This window comes from Salvelinus fontinalis, chromosome 40 (genome assembly GCF_029448725.1).
Source record: "Salvelinus fontinalis isolate EN_2023a chromosome 40, ASM2944872v1, whole genome shotgun sequence".
In the NCBI taxonomy this organism is placed as follows: domain Eukaryota; kingdom Metazoa; phylum Chordata; class Actinopteri; order Salmoniformes; family Salmonidae; genus Salvelinus; species Salvelinus fontinalis.
The window spans coordinates 23,928,312-23,949,233 of NC_074704.1; the positions used below are offsets into that span (position 1 = coordinate 23,928,312).

At 44.4% G+C, this 20,922-nt stretch overlaps 2 protein-coding genes across 2 annotated transcripts in view; one reads left to right on the plus strand and one right to left on the minus strand.

Moving 5' to 3' along the window:
• The window catches only part of LOC129840008 (aftiphilin-like), a 113,936-nt gene that overhangs the window by 16,548 nt on the left and 76,466 nt on the right, over positions 1-20,922 (plus strand). The gene's annotated exons all lie outside the window — the stretch shown is intronic.
• Positions 1,167-12,600, minus strand: LOC129840011 (SERTA domain-containing protein 2-like). The gene is made up of 2 exons (XM_055907803.1): positions 11,982-12,600; positions 1,167-3,641 (listed from the first exon to the last, which is right to left on the minus strand). The coding sequence occupies exon 2, from the start codon at positions 3,635-3,637 to the stop codon at positions 2,567-2,569; it is 1,071 nt and encodes a 356-aa protein (XP_055763778.1). The 5' UTR covers positions 3,638-3,641; positions 11,982-12,600; the 3' UTR covers positions 1,167-2,566.

The following is a 20,922-nucleotide window of genomic DNA, read 5'->3' on the forward strand; positions in this document are numbered from 1 at the left end:
ACCAGGCCTAGAGAAACAATTTTCATATACTGTTTTAATTCATAGCCATTGGGCTTGGTCACAGTTCTGAAAGTGAAAGTATGGGTAGCAGTGTGGTCTTACGAAGAGGACACGACACACTGGACTCGGGGCCAGGACTCCAGGCAGCTTGTTTTCGACGTAGTTAGCCAGACTACTGAAAATCCAATGCTTGGTTAGTCTAGGTGTCCAAGGACTGCCCAAAATAGTCAACCTGTGTACAGAAGATGTAAGCATAGACAGGTGTATAGGTATGTACCTTGAGGCAGGCAGCTTAGTTTCTGAACTTTGACCGGCAATGCTGACCACCTGGGGTGATGGCAAGTATATTAAAGAAATCAAAAAGGTCCGTCAAAGGGACTTGGGTCCCACATCGGTTTGATGTGCAGGAGCAGACCAAACGACCAGGTCCAACCCTCTCACCTCCTCAAATGGGTTTTGAAAAGGACAGGAGTCAAGGGCCTTTGCTCAATTCCTGTCTCCTCCTTTTGACCTTTTTCAAAAGTAATGAGGTAGCGAGGAGGGGGAACGTCGACAGAAATATGCTTGTTTGAAATGAGATGGTCCTTCACTCACGTGTCATATTGATAAAACAATAGCATAGCATTTTAAACGTGCATGATTTTCTACTCCGACAATCAACAGCTGATTCAAAGGGGTTGTGGGATACACTGAAATCACACTCATCGAACCACTACACCACATCGGTTTCCGGGTCACAGAGAACAGACTTTTGTCCAAATGAGAAAATGCAATTGAGATTCTCCCATGGCAACCAGAAGTCTTGAACCAAAGAGTGCAGACTAGCCAGGCCCTTTATCAACTCCAAAACAGGAAATTACCTCAGAGTAACTTTGTCAGGTTATACTAGAGGGAAACCAGACTGTGGCATACCAGCACAGGCCACTAGTAGTCATGGGCACATTTTAGAGCAAAGGTATTCAACTCTTATCTTACGAGGTCAGGAGCCTGCCGGTTCTGTTCTACCTGATAATTAATTACACACACCTGGTGTCCCAGATCTACGTCAGTCCCTAATTAGAGGGGAACAATTTAAAAAAGCAGCGGACCTGGATATGAGGTCCAGAGCTGAGTTTGAGGGTTATAGAGAGAGTATTAGTTTAAATGGGACACATGAACAGGCTGAGCATTGTTGACATTTCATTTATTGTATAAAATAAATCTACAAAAGTATAACTGCATTAAAGTCGTATGCACATTTATACATAAAAATAATCCGATATTTCAGACCAATTAATGCATATTGCATAGAACAAGGCACAAGATTCAAGGTCAGTGTTAAAATACAGCCGTTCTTGAAAACAGGTCAACTTAAAAATCGGCGAGATGACTGGAAATGACCACATTTGCTTCCATTTAAAAAAAAATAAGAATAATAAACAATAATGCAAAGAATAGTAAGCAGCATAATTTTTTTTGCCACTGACTGACGAGAAATGCTTTGTTTTAAAGGCTTTGGATTACTAAAGTCATCACTGACAAAGTTGTTGGCTAACTGCTTCCCGACTGATCGATTGCCAAACACCAGAGACATAGCCCACCACACTGACTACCGGCATTCACTTCCCTGAAAAACAAAACTAAGGGTAAAATATATTACACAGCATTTCTTCACACATTACTAGCAGAATTTGACTGCGTGTTCTGTACAACCCAAATGTTAGTGTCATGTTTGAATAAATATGTGTACACCAGAAATTAATAATAAATAACTTCACAATCACTTAGTACAAATGATTTTCTAAATGTCTTGATGTCTGCAATTGTGTTTGAACTGTGAACTAAAGACCTTGCAAGGTTACCCTTGTATATTTCACTTGATATCCTTTTGAGTCAGATCAGTTGAGCAAATTCACAAAACATGCCATACAGGAAAAGGAAACGTAGTCCATCTACAAATAGCGAGTTGAAAGCTCACACACAGCAGTATGATAAATTCAACTAACAAATTATGAATAATACATTAAAATATAGAAGAGAAAAAAAAGAAACTTGGATGAGAGCTATGAAAAATTCGATAACATTGATAAGCTGTCCATATACAAAATATTGTTAAAGTACCCTCACTTTGGACGCATCAGTGTATACCCCATGGTGCTGTATGCAAAATATATAAATATCTTTGCATTTGGAGAAGAGAAATAAAATGTATGGCTGTGTTGACAAAAAAATAAAAAGCTATAGAAATCAAGGAACAGAGTAGAGGCACTCAAGGCACTCAAATAAATGCATTCCATACAGTATATTCAACATTGTTTCCATGTTGGAAAGGCCGGCACAACGCATGCACAGTGTAGTTAAAACGTCTCTGGTGAAGTCTCTCTTACAATTTCCGGACATTGAAAAATATACATATTTTTAACATTTCGCCGCCTACGGCACTTTTTATCCGGTTTGTCGTGTTCATTAGGGCGCACCGTAACGACACGGAAAATGTAAATGAGCATTTCTTATTTGGGACAAGCAACTTGCCGTTTCATTCAGTTTTCTTCCTTTTTGTGCCTATTGAACACGACCCCGATGTCAGTCAAGACCCCACCAGGACTTCCATAATGTGGTCGAGCTCAGCCAGGTCCATTTTGAAGGGCTGGTTTTGGGCCAGAGGGGGAGAGCCCGCCCCTCCCCCGCCGTAACTGGACAGAGTCTTAACCAGGTCGTCCGCAGTGACCACGGGGATCGTTTTGGACACCCCCAAGTTCGGCGGTATTGAAGAGGCGCCGCAGGGGAGGTTAAAGTCATACATGGACGTGTCGATGTCTGTGAATAGAATGTCGTCCAGGGCAAAGTCAGTGAGGAAGCCCCCGGAGGAGGGCGATATGTCTGCGGGGACGCTGGGAGGGTCTGCCAACACGGTTTTTGCAGCCTGGCTATCGTCCAGCAAGAGCGACTCCTTGTCCTTCGGGCTGTATGTCCTCCCTTCCTCTTTCATGTCCATCCCTGCTGGTAGAGAGGGTGGGGGCTGGGGTGAAGGTGGAGGAGACAAAGGTAGGGAGGAGGTAGTAGAGGTTGTCACTGCGATGGGGCACAGCTCCTCGATCTCCTCCAAAGCTGAGGAGAAGCTGTCCTTGGCAGGAGGCGGGGGAGGCTCTGACGGTCTCGGCGAGACAGGGTGGTGACCCAGGGGGTGGGGTGAGGACGGCGGCAAGGCGAAGAACAGTGGCGGGTCGTCGTCCAGGAGCGAGGCCGGGGTCAAACCAGAGTCCAGCGACGACAGTGGCGAGAGGGGCGGGGAGAGGACGCCGCCGAACGCAGATGTCGGAGCTTCGTGGTAGCCCTCGTCCTCGGTGATGTGCGGTGCCGGCGGCGGGACGGCGAAGAAGTGTGCGCGCAGCCCCGCGCCGCCTTCCTCTTTGAACTCGTGGTGGATGCGGCGGATGACGTTGTTGATGAGCACGCGGCGCTGCAGGGCCGGCTCGGTGGCGGGCGTCCGCGGCGGCCCATACAGCTTCATCAAGGAGATGTTTAGCACCGTCTGGCGCTGCAGCGTGTAGTTAACCCTTGAGTGGCTGCCCGCGGCTCCGGCCGCTGATGCGAGGAGCGCCTTGCCCTCCTCCAGGCCGTCCTCATCCAGTTTGCGCTTCACGCCGTTACCCAACATATATCTGTGGGAGAGACCAGAAACAAGGTGTCAGGAGAAAAATATATATGGCTGCTTTTACTTCATGTGTGAAAGAGTGAGTAGTAGTCAGTGAGACACAGCTATGTGAAAGAATGACTGCTGGGAGACATACCACATCAAAACGAAGTGAGATTTCAGTTACAGTCACACTTGTATGTGTATGCGGTATGAGTGTTTAAAATTAACAAACATCTGTGAGAGGAAAACCCCTCGTTCATAGTTTTATCAGCAATATAACAAGTGGAAAACAGCAGCTTCTCACTCAAACTACAATACGAGCTTCCTGGAAGCAGAGGGGCTTCCTCGCAAACAGTGACAAGAAATGAAACGAGCAAGCAGCGAACACACGCTCAGCGTCAGTGTATGTGGGGGGGGCAGGAGTTTTTTTTTGTGTCAGCTGACCAGCTAGCATGTGAGGCAGCGTCAGCTGACTAGGTGGGTGGCAGCAAGCTCTGACAAAGTGGAAGATTCACAAATGGCACCCCATTCCTTTTATAGTGCACTACTTTTGACCAGCTCTATGGGCCCTAGTCAAAAGTACTACACTAAATAGGGAATAGGGTGCCATTTGGAAACACAGGCAAGTTCCCAACTGAACCACCTGACTCAATCAGAATACGGTGCTAACAGACGTGTCAGCACAGGAAACTGACTTCCTGCCCGGACACAGCATAGAAAACAGTCAGAGATGGACCTGCTGTTTTATCGATTTACGCTCAAAATGGTCACATTTGGGCTTTTTTTAAATATATATATACACACTGAGTTTAAATCCATTTGGCGGAGGTGTATGTAAACTTCCGACTTCAACTGTGTGTGTGTGTGTGTGTGTGTGTGTGTGTGTGTGTGTGTGTGTGTGTGTGTGTGTGTGTGTGTGTGTGTGTGTGTGTGTGTGTGTGTGTGTGTGTGTGTGTGTGTGTGTGTGTATGTATGTATATATATATATATACACACACTGCTCAAAAAAATAAGGGGAACACAACACTTAAGCACAACCCCCACCTGTGGACGTCGGGCCCTCATACCACCCTCATGGAGTCTGTTTCTGACCGTTTGAGCAGACACATGCACATTTGTGGCCTGCTGGAGGTTATTTTGCAGGGCTCTGGCAGTGCTCCTCCTTGCACAAAGGCGGAGGTAGCGGTCCTGCTGCTTGGTTGTTGCCCTCCTACGGCCTCCTCCACGTCTCCTGATCTACTGGCCTGTCTCCTGGTAGCGCCTCCATGCTCTTGACACTACGCTGACAGACACAGCAAACCTTCTTGCCACAGCTCGCATTGATGTGCCATCCTGGATGAGCTGCACTACCTGAGCCACTTGTGTGGGTTGTAGACTCCGTCTCATGCTACCACTAGAGTGAAAGCACCGCCAGCATTTAAAAGTGACCAAAACATCAGCCAGGAAGCATAGGAACTGAGACGTGGTCTGTGGTCACCACCTGCAGAACCACTCCTTTATTGGGGGTGTCTTGCTAATTGCCTATAATTTCCACCTTTTGTCTATTCCATTTGCACAACAGCATGTGAAATTTATTGTCAATCAGTGTTGCTTCCTAAGTGGACAGTTTGATTTCACAGAAGTGCGATTGACTTGGAGTTACATTGTGTTGTTTAAGTGTTCCCTTTATTTTTTTGAGTAGTATATATCTATATCTATATATATATCTATATATATCTATATATCTATATCTATATCTATATATATATATATATATACTGTTGAAGTCGGAAGTTTACATACACCTCAGCCAAATGGATTTAAACTCAGTTTCACAATTCCTGACATTTAATCCTAGTAAAAATTCCCTGTCTTAGGTCAGTTAGGATCACCACTTTATTTTAAGAAAGTGAAATGTCAGAATAATAGTAGAGAGAATAATTTATTGCAGCTTTTATTTCTTTCATCACATTCCCAGTGGGTCAGAAGTTTACATACACTCAATAAGTATTTGGTAGCATTGCCTTTAAACGTTTTGGGTAGCCTTCCACAACCTTCCCACAATAAGTTCGGTGAATTTTGGCCCATTCCTCCTGACAGAGCTGGTGTAACAGTCAGGTTTGTAGGCCTCCTTGCTCACACACGCTTTTTCAGTTCTGCTCACAAATTTACTATAGGATTGAGGTCAGGGCTTTGTGAAAGCCACTCCAATACCTTGACTTTGTTGTCCTTAAGCCATTTTGCCACAACTTTGGAAGTATGCTTGGGGTCATTGTCCATTTGGAAGACCCATTTGCGACCAAGCTTTAACTTCCTGACTGATGTCTTGAGATGTTGCTTCAATATATCCACATAATTTTACTGCTCATGATGCCATCTATTTTGTTTAGTGCACCAGTCCCTCCTGCAGCAAAGCACCCCCACAATGCTGCCACCCCCGTGCTTCATGGTTGGGATGGTGTTCTTCGGCTTGCAAGACTCCCCCTTTTTCCTCCAAACATAACGATGGTCATTATGGCCAAACAGTTATATTTTTGTTTCATCAGACCAGAGGACATTTCTCCAAAAAGTATGATCTTTGTCCCCTGTGCAGTTGCACAAGGGGTCTTGGCTGATTTATTTTGATTTTCCCATGATGTCAAGCAGAGGCACTGAGTTTGAAGGTAGGCCTTTAACAAGAAATTTGTGGAGTGGTTGAAAAACTAGTTTTAATGACTCCAACCTAAGTGTATGTAAACTTCCGACTTCAATTGTATATACACACACACAGATTCTTGGCAAAGGAGAAATGGTCAGGGATATTTTTATTTCCGCTCATGAAACATGGGACCAAGACTTTACATGTTGCTTGCGTTTTATATTTTTGTTCAGTATGTATGCATGTAAGTAAGAGGGAGATATATATATATACATGCATACTGAACAAAAATATAAAACGCAAAATGTAAAAAGTATTGGTCATATCCAATGTTTACTTTTTTTATTTTATTTGGGGCTATGGCAGTCAATTGATCATTTGTCTGACATAATGAATCTTCTCACCACCACCTCATCTCTGCTGTCACAGCCAACCTGGACCGACGTTTGATTTTAATCCAGACGAGAGCGCTGATGGTGCTTTCAAGACAACTGGGAACTCTTAGAAATATGGAGGCAAAATCATGACGTCAGTGATCTTCAGGTCGGACAGTCGGAGCTCTAGAAAGAGGCCCGAGTTCCCGAGCTGGTATTCTGAGACGGATGACCGTTTTTTTTGGTTCCCCCTCGCTCTCCAATAATAATAGTTCTCTCTGAATCCACTGGTCTGTAGAATGTTTTTGTATTTCCCCAGCATGCTTGTGTTCAGTTTCCCAAATATGTCTGTTACAAAAGGCAAGGAGACACTCTTTTCATTACACAGAAAGTCAACCAAGTCTGTTTTCTTTTACATCCATTGTGAATGACAACAGTTCCTCTCTCAATGCGAAAAAAAAATCTTTCCAACACTCCCCCTCAATAGCCCCAAGCCTCAATGTGAAATAGAACGTGGTCATGCTCTGAACTCATATCTCCACAGTTTTGTGAACAGGCGTGTGCGCAGTGAATGTGGTTGGTTGTACTTTACAATGAACCTGCTGCAGTACATCTCTGAGTTCTGTGCTCAGCTCTTCTGCCGCCAGTTGCTCTCGATGTATCATACAATGCGTTCATATGGCAGAGGCCTGCCCGCCATAGATGGCGCCCCCATCTGTGTAACAGCATATCATTCAATCCCACGGAACCTGTTTTTCGTCAATATAGCCGCGCAGCACACTTAACACGCCCTGTGACGTTTCATGCTCGGGAATCATGAGACGGAACAATATGTCCTTATGAATGACATCCCACTACATGTATAGCGAACAAAAAAGTAATTGCATGGTCATCTCAGCCCTCACACACCGTTTTCACCATATCAATTGCGGCCGGTAATATCAAAGTCTGCAGTAGTGTGGGGTTTCATAGCGTAGCGGGCAACGACTAAGTGCGGTGCTCTATGGTTGAATTTGATCTTTTAGATTTGAATAATTCTTCCATTTAGATTTTTAAAAGGTGAACTACATTACAATGATTGAGATAAAGACAACATATTATTTTATATTTTTTTTAGAATGATGATTTCTTTTCAGGATTTGGGAAATTCTCCCACGGCCCCATTTTCATATCAGGGACCCCTAGTTTGGGAACCGGCGCACTAGAATGCCCCCCAAACTGTCACCTAAGATGGAGCACGGAGCACACCTCTCCTGCAGTGCATTGTCTCACTGGTACGTGTAACTCTACCCCGCTACATAAACTACTGCACACAGCCTGCGAGAGACTCGCCCCTTTCAGTCCGTTGTGTAACGTGTGCTACCTTGATGAAAGCCAGAGGAAAAGAGATTCACCATCTCATTTCCAAACCGTGTTCTTGTAGAGAACATTGCTGTGTGTGAGTGAGTGAGAGAGAGAGTGAGAGGGTTTGTGTGTGAGTGAGTGAGAGAGTTTGTGTGTGAGAAAGAGAGAGGGTTTGAGTGTGTCAGCTTTGCTTAGAGCCACACACGCCAACTTGGACTCTGAACACTGAGCACACCAACCCCCCCCCCCCCCCCCCCCCCCAAGGGCCCACACAAGGAGGGAAGTGCATGCGCGTGGCTGGGGATAGCTCCACACTCGCCTGTTACCATGACGAATACAGTCAGCAGGGAATCCAGGGAGAGAGAGGGAGGAGGTATGGATGAGGTAGGGAGGAGGGACAAGCAAGGGAGGAAAGAAAGAACCAAAATATTTCTCCACTCAGGCTGCCATCCCTATTGCAGCTGGTGCTGCTGCTTGGATATGGAAGTGGAGGTGAGAGAGCAACTTGTGTGTGTGCAGTGCACACATGGAGTGCATCCAAAATGACCCCTTATTCACTAGTGCACTACTTTGATGTAGCTAGGCTACATTTTGTAGTAGTTCCCTCGCTGCAAATACTATGCCTCCACATACCTCCCCCACTCAGTAAAATTATTCATCAGCCCCCTATTCCACCCCTGCTCCGCTCACTTATTCCTTTCACACGTGGGGCCTTTCGACGCTGCCATCTGCTGACACTGTCTGAAGACGGTTGAGAGATGCAGAGAGAGAGAGAGAGAGATGCAGAGAGAGAGAGATGCAGAGAGAGAGAGATGCAGAGAGAGAGAGATGCAGAGAGAGAGAGATGCAGAGAGAGAGCTGAGAGAGAGAGAGATGCAGAGAGAGAGCTGAGAGAGAGAGAGATGCAGAGAGAGAGAAGATTTCGGGGATTTCGGGTGACGGGGAAAAAGAGGGGTGACAAAGAGAAAGACAGAGGAAAAGGAAGGTGAAAGGGAGAGTTGAGAGAGAGAGAGAGAAGGGAAAAAAAGAGCAGCAATATAGAAATAGGAACACACCTTCCGTTGACAAAAACAACACAAGAGTGTCTGATTACAACAGCATTCCAGCCACACAGAAGGCTTTCTTTCACTCCATACTCGCAGCAGGCTTACAGCGATGGCACTCAGATTACACTCAGATTGGGACGAGGCAATGTCCACCCCTCGAGCACATGACCACTTCAAACTCATGTCCCAACATGAACTTCTTGGTTCTCCCAAGAGCTCTGTGTTCCAATACACCAGGGTCGTATTCATTAGTGCACACCGTAGCACAACGTGCTTTAACTGGAGAGAAAAAATATATTAAAACAGCAGTTTCTTATTGGACAAGTTCAAGCAGTCCCTCCCCGTTTGCTTCCGAGTGAATACGACTCAGAATACGTCCACATGTTATTGATAATTATTCAGTAATGTTATTTCAGTGTGTACTTCCACAAAGTGCCAGGGATTTGTAGATCCCCATCTGGGACAAGGCCAAAATGTCATTGCATTTAAAAAAATAAATAATAATAATAATAATAATAATAATTAGGGTGGTAGCAGGCAGCTGCATGCCTTACATACTTAGCAGGCATCGTCATCTTGAGGAGGGTCTCGGTTGTACACTGATTTCTAATACAAAGTCTGCTGTGCACACTTAGGCTGGAAGAGCAATTCCAGATCCTGCACCTTTCTCAATGGCACACAGTGCAGCCTGCACCGGACATTGCAACCCTCATTCATCAACAAGCCTAATCATTCTATTTCCCACACTATTTCTTTAGAAAGTTCTGTCAGACTTCCAAGTCCTTAAAGAATGCAGTAAAAGTTAAACATTCGTATTTGAAATGCAAGCATTTTCTGCATTTTCAATTTTGCCCAAAACGTTCCTGGAAGATAATAATTTTATGCCAGGTTGAAAGACAAGGTTCACTATTGGGCTCTGGTCATGCGAGAAACCACACTCAGAAGCCAGGCTGGCCTGGCATTAGGATTGTTTGCCTAGGTTTCTCCAGCAGGCAAGTGGATGCTTGTAGCACTGCTTTACTGGGCTTGTTTGGAAAACACTCCAACTGCGTCTGAAACGGCACCCTATATAGTGCACTACTCTAGACTAGAGCCTTGGTCAAAATAATCTGACTATACAGGGTATAGGGTGCCATTGTGGACGGACCTAAGCTTGTTTGGAAGAGACGCAGTGTTACGGAGAGTTATTTTGATTGATCACCAAGAGGGGGATTTCAGAGCCAATTTGCTGAAATATTTAGGTGAACTTCAGCCCTCCTGCTCGCATAGCAGAAGAAAAAGAAAAAGAGGAACGAATAGTGTTTACTGGAAACCAGAGCAGACAGAGTCAAGGAAGCAAAGGTGGACTTTAGTCACGGAGATGGAATGCTGAGTCTGGTAGTAGTGTGGACTGTGTGCCTACTGCAAATCTGTGCAGATTCCTCGTGGCTGATCGTTGCATGTTAGTAGCCCTTTGGTGGACTTCTTACTATTCGTTTCCCTATTTTATTAATGCCTCACTCCAATTCTTTGGTGTTTCTATGGGCAATTCATGCACATGTTAAAATCTTTATCATTATTAAATCAAATTGAGGAAATGTTGCATTCGGCCTCAGAGTTGAACTACGCCACAATCATTTACAATGCATGCAACGGAACCCTACACAAAAGAGAAAACATCCATATTTCCCTGTGCAAATATGAATGTCACTCTGCCCTGCAGTTGAAATGCAAATAGCACTTTGCACTGTTAGGTTCCTACAAGGCAGCAGTCAGAACTAGCCCTTTTTGCCACCCACATCCCTGAACCAGTATTAAACTATTTGGAAATCTGAACAGCACTAGTTAAAAGCTTTACAAAACAGTCAAACAAAACCAGAGGGCTGTATCAGATTAATTCAGAGGCCCCATTCCCCCAGTCAAGTCTAAGTATGGCGTACTCATGAACTTTTAGCCTAAACAGTTTGAGAAGGCATGCAATGCCTTCTATTTTCTAAACTACTAGTTTAGTTTCCAGGAACTATGGCTCATCATATTCCTGTAAAAGGTGACAATGAGTCACTCAAACAACAACTACAATGTGATGACCAAATCAATATCTGATGAGTCACAACAAAGCTACGGGCAAGTCTCAAATGTAAAAATATGTAACACTACATAACGCTCCTGTACTTACAAAGTAGCAATTGTACTGGGACCCACATGAACCGCAACGTTTTCAGTGAACAAAATTATATTGGTGTGAAGTTCCTCCTCCCACTCCCTCAACGAGTTACATGCCACCAAAAAGTGGTTTTGTAGCCAAGGCCCTATGATCACTGTTGGTATGACATGGCTCTAGCATTTGAAACGAAACTAAGTGGGTGTCACTTGCTCTTTCAAATGTCAGAAAAACATTATTCAGACATTCCCACTACTGGAGCACTAAGACTGCGGGAAATCGTACGGATGACTAGCCTACTAACAACGATTTTATTTATTGATACATCTTATAAATTGAATAGTTTTGGTTCTCTGTAATGCCAAAACGCATGTTTGATCAATTCACTGTATGAACTGTCACTGACGTATCACTGTAGCTGTCACAACAGCTGCCCTTGACCTCCAAAGGCATACGCCACAGATAGCCTATGGCTGTGATGGGGGCGCCATAGCCTACTCACCGCCACCTGCCACAAAGTACTCAGTCGGCTCTTCACTGACCTGGCGACTTAAAAACAATATTACGTTCTGGTTTCAAACATTAGGGCCTCTTTCCACATGCAACATAACGGACAAGTAGCTAAACGTATCAAAAAAGCCACTCAGATCGAGGTGTTTTCTCTCTCGACTCAAAACACAGCAACAAAATGCGACAAAATGCTTTAAAAAAAAAAAAAGAGAATGACAACAGGTAAATAACGGCTAATAATTCATTTATACGTAAATTAAGGCGTAATTATTCCATGTTGAAGCGTGTTTAAATAATCCCAACATTGGTGAAAGCAACGCAGTCATAAACTTACCACATGTAGTTCCAGCAAGGGTTTCAAATCCTGCATCGGGGTCAAATTGACGCCAAGAACAGAGGATCTACAACGAGGAACACCAGACATCGAACTCTTCGCCGTCTATACTTTCATTTCCCCGCCGTGGTTCTCCAAAATAGCCGTGGAGCTCCACACAATGGCGAGCTGTCGAGGAGACCGATGAGTCTAGTCACAGACAACTACCGTTCACTGAACAGTAGGACAGGCACTGCCGGAGCTCTCTTTTTTTCTGCCGATAGACCTACAACTACACTAGCTAGGAATGACGTAAAATGAAATTACGCTCTGAACTGACAGTGTTGACTGGTACGGTGGCACACGCCTCACCCCCATGTAGCTTGTGAAGCCACTAGTGGGCGCTATGGATCTCCACTATCGTCTGGGCTTAATGTGCCCAGCCGGTAATACACTAGTGTCCGTCGGCGAACGTTTTGTACTTAAAACATTCGCTATTCAGGCTGCGAAGGCTTCGATTTCCTCCTTAACTCGATTTAATGTCAAGGCTACAAAAACGGGGAAAATATGCGTACTTTCTTCTTGAAACACCATTTCCCACCACCATGCTAAAGTGGCTAAATCACGTTCAGCCAATCAGGTTGAAGCAGTCTGTTTTTTCCACCCCTAACCTAACATAGCAGCGTAAAAGAAACAAGGATAGTTTCAAAATAAAAGTTGTGTTTACTGAACATAGCATGGTTACGTCGCTAATGACGTATTGGATTTGTTGGCATGAACTCGTTTACAGAACATTATTCCGTTTATGAAGTGAAATTATAAAGTTACAATTTGATTGATTAGAATGTATTTTTATACACAGATGCAATGTGCAATTAACGTAATGATAGTTTTGTTTACAGGTTTATTAAATGATATGTTCATAAATGTGTGCAATCTGAAAAGTGAAATTAATAATGAAAAAATAAAACAAATTGGATCCGAATGCTCTTACTAATCACCCTATAATATGTTTATAAATGTGTGCAATCTGAAAAGTGTAATTAATAATGAAAAAATAAAACAAATTGCATCCGAATGCTCTCTCTATCCCTGAGGACACCCTGGCCTGATGATTCCTCCTGGCTTTGCCTGTCTCAAGCCCACCCGGTCGTGCTGCTGACTACCTGGCGTGCCCTGGACTGATCCCTGACTACTATGACACTTACCACCACACCCACATACCTAACTAGCTAACTTAATTGCATATTGCATCGATGGTAAAACATATTTATTCTACTCTAAATCTCGTTTTAACTTTATAATTTCACTTCAAAAATGTTTAACATTTTGTATTAAAACTGTGAACAATGTTCTGTAAACGAGTTCATGCCAAGAAATCCAATACATGTAATTTAAAACTGTATGTTCAGTGGGTACAACTTTTATTTCGAAACTATCAGACCAGGGCTGCAGTCCAAACACTATATTTTTACCCCCTCAGCCACTTCCCTTGGGGAATCCACGTCGAAACCGGATGCAGGTCCAATTCACTAACGACGTTGCCCACTCGGCCATCGATTTAGCTCGACGTAGCAAGTAAAGAACTTTGATCACTTGAAAAAAAAAACGACTGCTGCAACCTGATTAGCTGAATGCGATATCCAGTGTTGCCAACTCCTCAGTAAGGAAAGTAGCTATTGGCTGTCCTAAAAGTCGCTAAATGGCGTCATCACCGAATTTGCATAATTGGCCATGTGAATGTAATTGTGATGTACACTTTAGGAGAGAGGAATAACGTCGTGGGAGTGACAAAAAGTGAGTGAAAAACACGATAAATATGTTTAGAACTACAAATTAACTTTCTTCTGTTGATTCTTGTTTTGTCACAATTTCACAATTCCAACCCTCCTCCTTTATCCCGGCTTGGGACCAGCAAAAGAGACACTCTGGCGGAGTTAGTTAAAAAAAATATATATTATTATAATTTTTTCTTAATTTGGTTTGGTTTTTAACCTTATGGCCCACTTAGGAGCCTACAACAAGTTACAGTAAAACATGAACATTTTTAACCATAACATTTATTTAATTTTTTTTGTATACAATCAACATTAACAATCTAAATTGACCAAAAAGAGACAATAGAAAAAACTGTTAATGGCAAAGTGAGAAAATTATGGTAACTAGGCCCTAATTCAGGTTAATTTATTTTTATGTAAGCCAGGGCGGGATCAGCCGGTGGCGGCTTCCCGCATGCGCGATTCATTTGCAGTCTGGATGCGGAGGGGTGAACATCTCCTGCTCTGACTGCAGCGAGTACTGGGCCACCTGTGAGTGCTTTGGTACCGCGGTGGGGCACACAACAGCACCCGCTGCTCATTAAGAGTAAGAACAATACGTGCTTTCACGTCAGTCTCAAAGTCTCCAATAACACCAGAAAAAGTTGCTAGATTTGTCGCTAGTCGCTTTTTAGAAAATGTGTCGCTAGAGGGGTCTGCATAAATCAAATCAAATGTATTTATATAGCCCTTCTTACATCAGCTGATATGTCAAAGTGCTGTACAGAAACCCAGCCTAAAACCCAAAACAGCAAGCAATGCAGGTGTAGAAGCACGGTGGCTAGGAAAAACTCCCTAGAAAGGCCAAAACCTAGGAAGAAACCTAGAGAGGAACCAGGCTATGAGGGGTGGCCAGTCCTCTTCTGGCTGTGCCGGGTGGAGATTATAACAGAACATGGCCAATATGTTCATAAATGACCAGCATGGTCAAATAATAATCACAGTAGTTGTCGAGGGTGCAGCAAGTCAGCACCTCAGGAGTAAATGTCAGTTGGCTTTTCGTAGCCGATCATTGAGAGTATCTCTACCGCTCCTGCTGTCTCTAGAGAGTTGAAAACAGCAGGTCTGGGACAGGTAGCACGTCCGGTGAACAGGTCAGGTTTCCATAGCCGCAGGCAGAGCAGTTGAAACTGGAGCAGCAGCATGGCCAGGTGGACTGGGGACAGCAAGGAGTCATCATGCCAGGTAGTCCTGAGGCATGGTCCTAGTGCTCAGGTCCTCTGAGAGAAAGAGAGAATTAGAGAGAGCATACTTAAATTCACACAGGACACCGGATAAGACAGGAGAAATACTCCAGATATAACAGACTGACCCTAGCCCCCCGACACAGAAACTACTGCAGCATAAATACTGGAGGCTGAGACAGGAGGGGTCAGGAGACACTGTGGCCCCATCCGATGATACCCCCGGACAGGGCCAAACAGGCAGGATATAACCCCACCCACTTTGCCGAAGCACAGCCCCCACACCACTAGAGGGATATCTTCAACCACCAACTTACCATCCTGAGACAAGGCCGAGTATAGCCCACAAAGATCTCCGCCACGGCACAACCCAAGGGGGGGGCGCCAACCCAGACAGGAAGACCACGAATACTCGATAAATATAGTGACAAAGTCGCTAAGTTGGCAACACTGGCATTTAGCCACTCTTGCATGGTTGTGGAAAATTGAAGAAAGTATGCACATTTTCAAAAATGTTCCCGCCTTCTAGTCATTAAATCAAGTTAAGGAGGAAATCGAAGCTTTTGCAGCCAGAATGGAGAAGGTTTTTAGTACGAATCGGTCGCCAGGGGACACGAGTGTATTACCGGCTTGGCACATTAAGCCCAGACTATAACAGAGATCCATAGCGCCAACTAGCATCTGCCCAGGCTACCCCATGCACAGACCAGACATACATAATAGCCTAAAATAAAACAAACATCTATAATGTTGGATTTTGCTACGCTAGTGTAAATATCCTAAGCTAGCCTATAGAACAAAACCCATTTTGTGTGTAGGCCGCTTTCAGGCAGAATAATAATGATAACATGTAATTGAGAGAAATAGTCATAGCTTATTCTTGGGAGCATTCTCTTCTCAAGTAGTCTTGCTGTGAGTGAGCAACCACAACTATGTAAGGCATCCAAGCTATTCAACGTTAGACATCTTGGAATTAGCCAGTGCAATATTGTAATGCATTATTTTTATGTTTGCTGGGGAAATTAAATGTGTTGACAATGATCACTCGTACATCGTAGATCTAACGTACATCACAAAGTGTGTTACTTTTATGTCAAAGTGTAATTTGTTCCATTATAATGCTTAGAAATCAAACCAGCAACTTTTTCTGAAACTCTCAAAATTGTTTTTAGCCAATTGCCATCTGTCACTCTGGCAACAGCTTCTCCATTGACAACTGGAGACACATTTCAACTAGTCAAACAGGTTAGAACTATGCTGCAGCAGAGAGCTTCAAAGACAAACCCATGGCCACACACGTCCAAAACACTTAGTCAGATAATAGAGCATAAGCAAACTGCAGAAATAATCATTTTTCTCAAGGGATTTATCAAATGCTCATATGCCCAAAATGGACGTGGGTCGTTATGCGGCTATGCGCACACCTGTGTATCTGTTTGTGTGCAGACACTCATTTAGGAAAGAATGATGTGAGCGCCATACTACTCCATTCTCTGGCATCTGTTCAATAATGTGGTGGTTCTCCCCGAGTTAGGCAGAGCATGACATAATTGCAACCAGATGGCAAGAATAAAAACCGGAGGACTCTCCAACACAAGCAGCTGATTCTCTTCAAATTAATGCAGGAGCTGAAGATATGGCATTCCCATCTGTGACCAGTGGAACCCGTTATGAACTTTGGACTGGTTAAAAGTTACGTTTAACACCTCAGTGTAAATCGGCACAAAAGCCAAGGTTAAAAGTTAAGGCCAGAAACACAGTACATGAGTACTAACTAAGGGAAGTCAAGTGAATGTAGTACAATTTAAATAAAGAAAATGACAATGGCCATTAGGGCCCTGAAAGCGATGGCAATGCCACAGCTGGTAAACAGTCGTGACAGAAGGGCAGCAGTAGTCCGGGCTAGGGGTATTTCTGTCCCTACTAGGGGCAAGAGAGGGGGGCCTGGGTTGCCAGTTGTGAGCGGAACGAGCGCTGCTCTCCTATTTTGGGCCTGGCACCAGTTGAGACAGGGCTGCAAGGCTCCTGCGGTCATCATGGTTTCTCTCCCCTCTCACGTTTCACCCGACCGTCCACCCACAGACAGATGGACCTGAGACTGTACAGAGAACTGCCTTATAACTTCAACCCCAATCATATCCCATGCAGGAAAATAACATATCGGTACACATCACTCGTAATTACATGTGGAAACGAAATGAAGCTGAATGAAAGACGCAGCCTTGAGGGATGCCTACCTTTTGACACGCCAATAGATTAGCAGTGGTCTAATCACAACAACCGTGATGGTACTGGAGCAGAGTGGAGAGGCATGGTGAGAGACTGAGACCTCTACTCTGAGAATTATGTTTCTTGTAAGCAACTGGAAGCAATTTTAGGACAGGTTAGAGAACGGAAGAGGGTTGAGAAGTTGCTACATTTGTCAAACAAGACACCCATATTTCATGGAACTGCCAAAGAAATACACCAAAGGTGGTGTCAATTAAGGCTCCTATTTTCTGCATACATCCTCCAGATTTAGTTTTGCGTCAACGTTTGGCAGATCCTGGGTCAGTTCTTTTGGGCCTCTTACTTACAACATAGACTCTCTGGAGCCGGTTCCGCCACATAGAAAAGCGTACGACTGTCACCCGGGCACTATTTTCAAACAGACCCCCCTCCATAACGAACTGCCAAGGTTGCCAATTAGCTCCCGAAACCTCATCCCACCCATCTCTTCCTGCTCTTGCTCTGAGAGAGAACACTGAGGGAGGGCCGTCAGGCTGGGATCAGGAAATTAACGGCTGCAGTTTTTTTAAGGTTGGCTCCTCCGCTGCGGGCATCCATCCATCACTGTATTTTTCTTTCGTTTTTTTTTGTCTTGCCTGGCAAGGAACTACTAGGAGCTACTTCAGAGTGATACAGTATCGCCATTGGCTTTATTGAGAGTAGCTAAAAGAGAGAGGGGGGGTAGGTCTCGCATGAAAGGATTAAAAGCCAAAGAAAGTCTAGCGTAACGGAGGCCTTCAATTTAAAGTGTGGCCTGGCTGGAATGAGCGTGTAGATGTTGAGGGGGAAAAGAGAGACATGTCTTTGATTATTTAGCACTCACTGTGAGGTAAATGAAATGGTGAGGTAGTTGACATATTTGATGAATCACACCCCCAAATGCTTTCAGTGGAGCTCACTGTACATGCATGCATGAACAAGAGGGTCGGGCACTGACATACTGTAACTAAAGCTAATAGGCAGCGCAAGTCATAGTCACTCATTTCATCACTGCGGCAAATTGCAAGATGCCCTTGTGGCAACTCACTTCCTGGAGATACGCTTCTGACCAATGCAGCTTTAAACTCCATGAAAAGAAACATGTATGTTTAAGTCAGATAGTGTCGCTTGAATAGTCAGGAATGAGTCCTCTTCGTTTATGGGCTGTGTAAATACTCAAGGGGAGTGTATACATATGTAGGTTATGTAAAAACTAAAGTCAACAGAATTTTTGTTAATCCTATAGCCGGTGACTAGAAACCAGGCATCTTTTGTTTGCTCATCTTGCCCTGGCTCCCTCAAAAAATAGTGTCAATGAAGTTTAAAATAGGCTGCCTTGTAAAATAAACACGCACCACTTACGATTAGTCTACAGTGAATACAAGGAGGCTGAGGAGCAATAAAAGAATGAGTGTTAGAGGCAAAATCCTTCAAAGGCAAGTAGTTGTACTGTTTACTCACAGCACTATAGCAGTGACCAAAAGTCAACCGCTTGAGAACAGAATGCAAAACAACTTAGTTCCAATTCTAACAGACAGCAACAGTCACTACCGGTCGTCTAATTCACTGAGCTGTCCATGCAGACTTGTATTGTATGTCAGTCGTTTCAGGCTGCTGCTAACTCTGATTCCTCCGAAGAGAATCAACTCTGTGCTCTGCTGCACACTTAGCCATTGTTCAGAAGGGCGTCAGGCATACAAATGAGACTCGTCTGGCCAGTAGGGCAGCATGCTGTTCAGTGCTAACTGGCTAGCTGACACACAGTCCACAACATCTCTCACTCCATTTGATGATGTTACACTACAGTGTGGCCAAAGCCTGTCTCAAGTGCACACCTGCCGTCTAGGCATGAGGGAAAGAACCAAGATTGACATAATGGAGGCTTGATTCTCCATATCTTATCCACAAATCCAGCTCCCATCTTTTTGCTGTGGGTATTGTCTTGAGTGAACTTCACACATGGGCTAACTAGCTCCCTCCCTATCCTCCCCCACCCCCCTTTCTCTCCCTCTGTATTTTACCTACAGGGCTTCTTCTGTAGATCGGGGGAAAGGCTGCGGCCCCTCTACAGCTGTCACAGATGCTTTCCCCCTTCCATTGCCCGGCAACCAAGAACAAATAAAGCCGGCAAACAGCCCACCCCTCCTCCCTCTTGCGCCATCAACTCTAAACCCCTCCTCGGCGCCGTTGCTGCTGCTTCCCATCCCATCCCCCACTCACTCCCTCTGAACCTCACAGCAAAACATCTAGCCCTTTGTCCACGCGGACCGGCTGAATGTAGGTTTTGTTTTCACTTAAAAGCAAATTGGGGTTATGCCTAGGAAAAATAGAAGACTCCAGTTCAACAGCTAAACAAGGCTGGCTTCACACTGCCTTTTACTATACTCCGTTGACATAATTACAGGGGTCCGCTAGAGAGGAGGAGGGGGGAAGGGAGCATGCCAAGCAGTTAAGAGTGTGCCCTTTCTTCTGCCTGGGGCCTGTGTGTGAGAGAGGCCGGCCAGGGCACATTTACAGCGGCGGGCACCATGCCACCGCAACGCTGATGAGAGGGTCAGATGTTAATCAAGTGGGCACACAATGGGTACCAATCACGGGATGATCTGGTGGGTGCTCTACCTTGGGTATGATACTAATTCTATGACAAGGTTTGTGTGAAAGAATAGATTAAGGGTATCGATCACAGCCACAAAACAATGCCTTTGTCATGGACGTCAACGTCACATCAACTCAGGTAACCGTTCAACATAGAACGGCATGGAAAAGCCAATGTAATTCACGACAGCTGTTGGGGATGTGTAATCTAATTACTATTCGAATGAGGCCCCATTCAAAGTCATTGATTTGAAATTGCCCTTAACTCAGATTTCAAGAAGTCCCAACTACTGGGAGACAGACAGTACAGCTGCAGAGATGAACTAAGCCACCTAATGCTGCCCTCCACTGGTACAGACCTGTACCAGATTCAGTGTTTCAGTTGTCTTACTGGGTCCCTATGCATCTACGAACAGGATTATTGTCTTAACTCAATTAGCCACGAAATCCCTAGTTTGTTTTTCTGGAAGCTGTACATTCCGTACATTTTCCCCCACGTGGGCCAGCCCCCTAGCATTCGCATTCAACCAATGAGCTTCAACCCCTCACCATTTGAGTGACAGCTAGTAAGAGACATCATGAACACACAGCAGAGCGAGAGTAACGATGTGGTGCACAGATCTGCACATATGTTACGTAGTACACATTTTAAGGGAACACTTTTGGCCTGTGAGCGCTACTTTCAAAACTACTGGCTAAAAAGTAGATAAAAGTACCAGAGAATCCCATTAACTGTAATGTACACTTGTTGCTGGACAGACTCAAAAGTATGAAGTAAAAAGTGTTTTGGCCCCGGCAGGCACAAAAAGGTGGTTGAGCTGGGTAAGAGAGGAAAAGTATAAACGTGATCCTTGGGTTGTCCAACTGACGGCACCCCATTGAAGGTGAATTTTAAAGGTGAAGTTTAGGTAAGGGTTATGGTAGGGGTTAGGGTATGGACGTCTCAAGTTCAGAACAACAGCACCCTTTACTGGAGACAATGGAAGCTGGGCCAAAGATCATACCGTTCAGCTTATGAAACAAGAGCACAAAAAGTCTGTCGCATTTCAGAGACTAGGCCCATTTCAGTGTGAAATGTACATGCTGAAAAGGTGTAACTATAAGGAAATAATTCCAACA

What these genes read in the sequence shown, in the direction of transcription:
- LOC129840011 (XM_055907803.1), bottom strand. Translation starts at nt 3,637, where the DNA reads ATGTTGGGTAACGGCGTGAAGCGCAAACTGGATGAGGACGGCCTGGAG.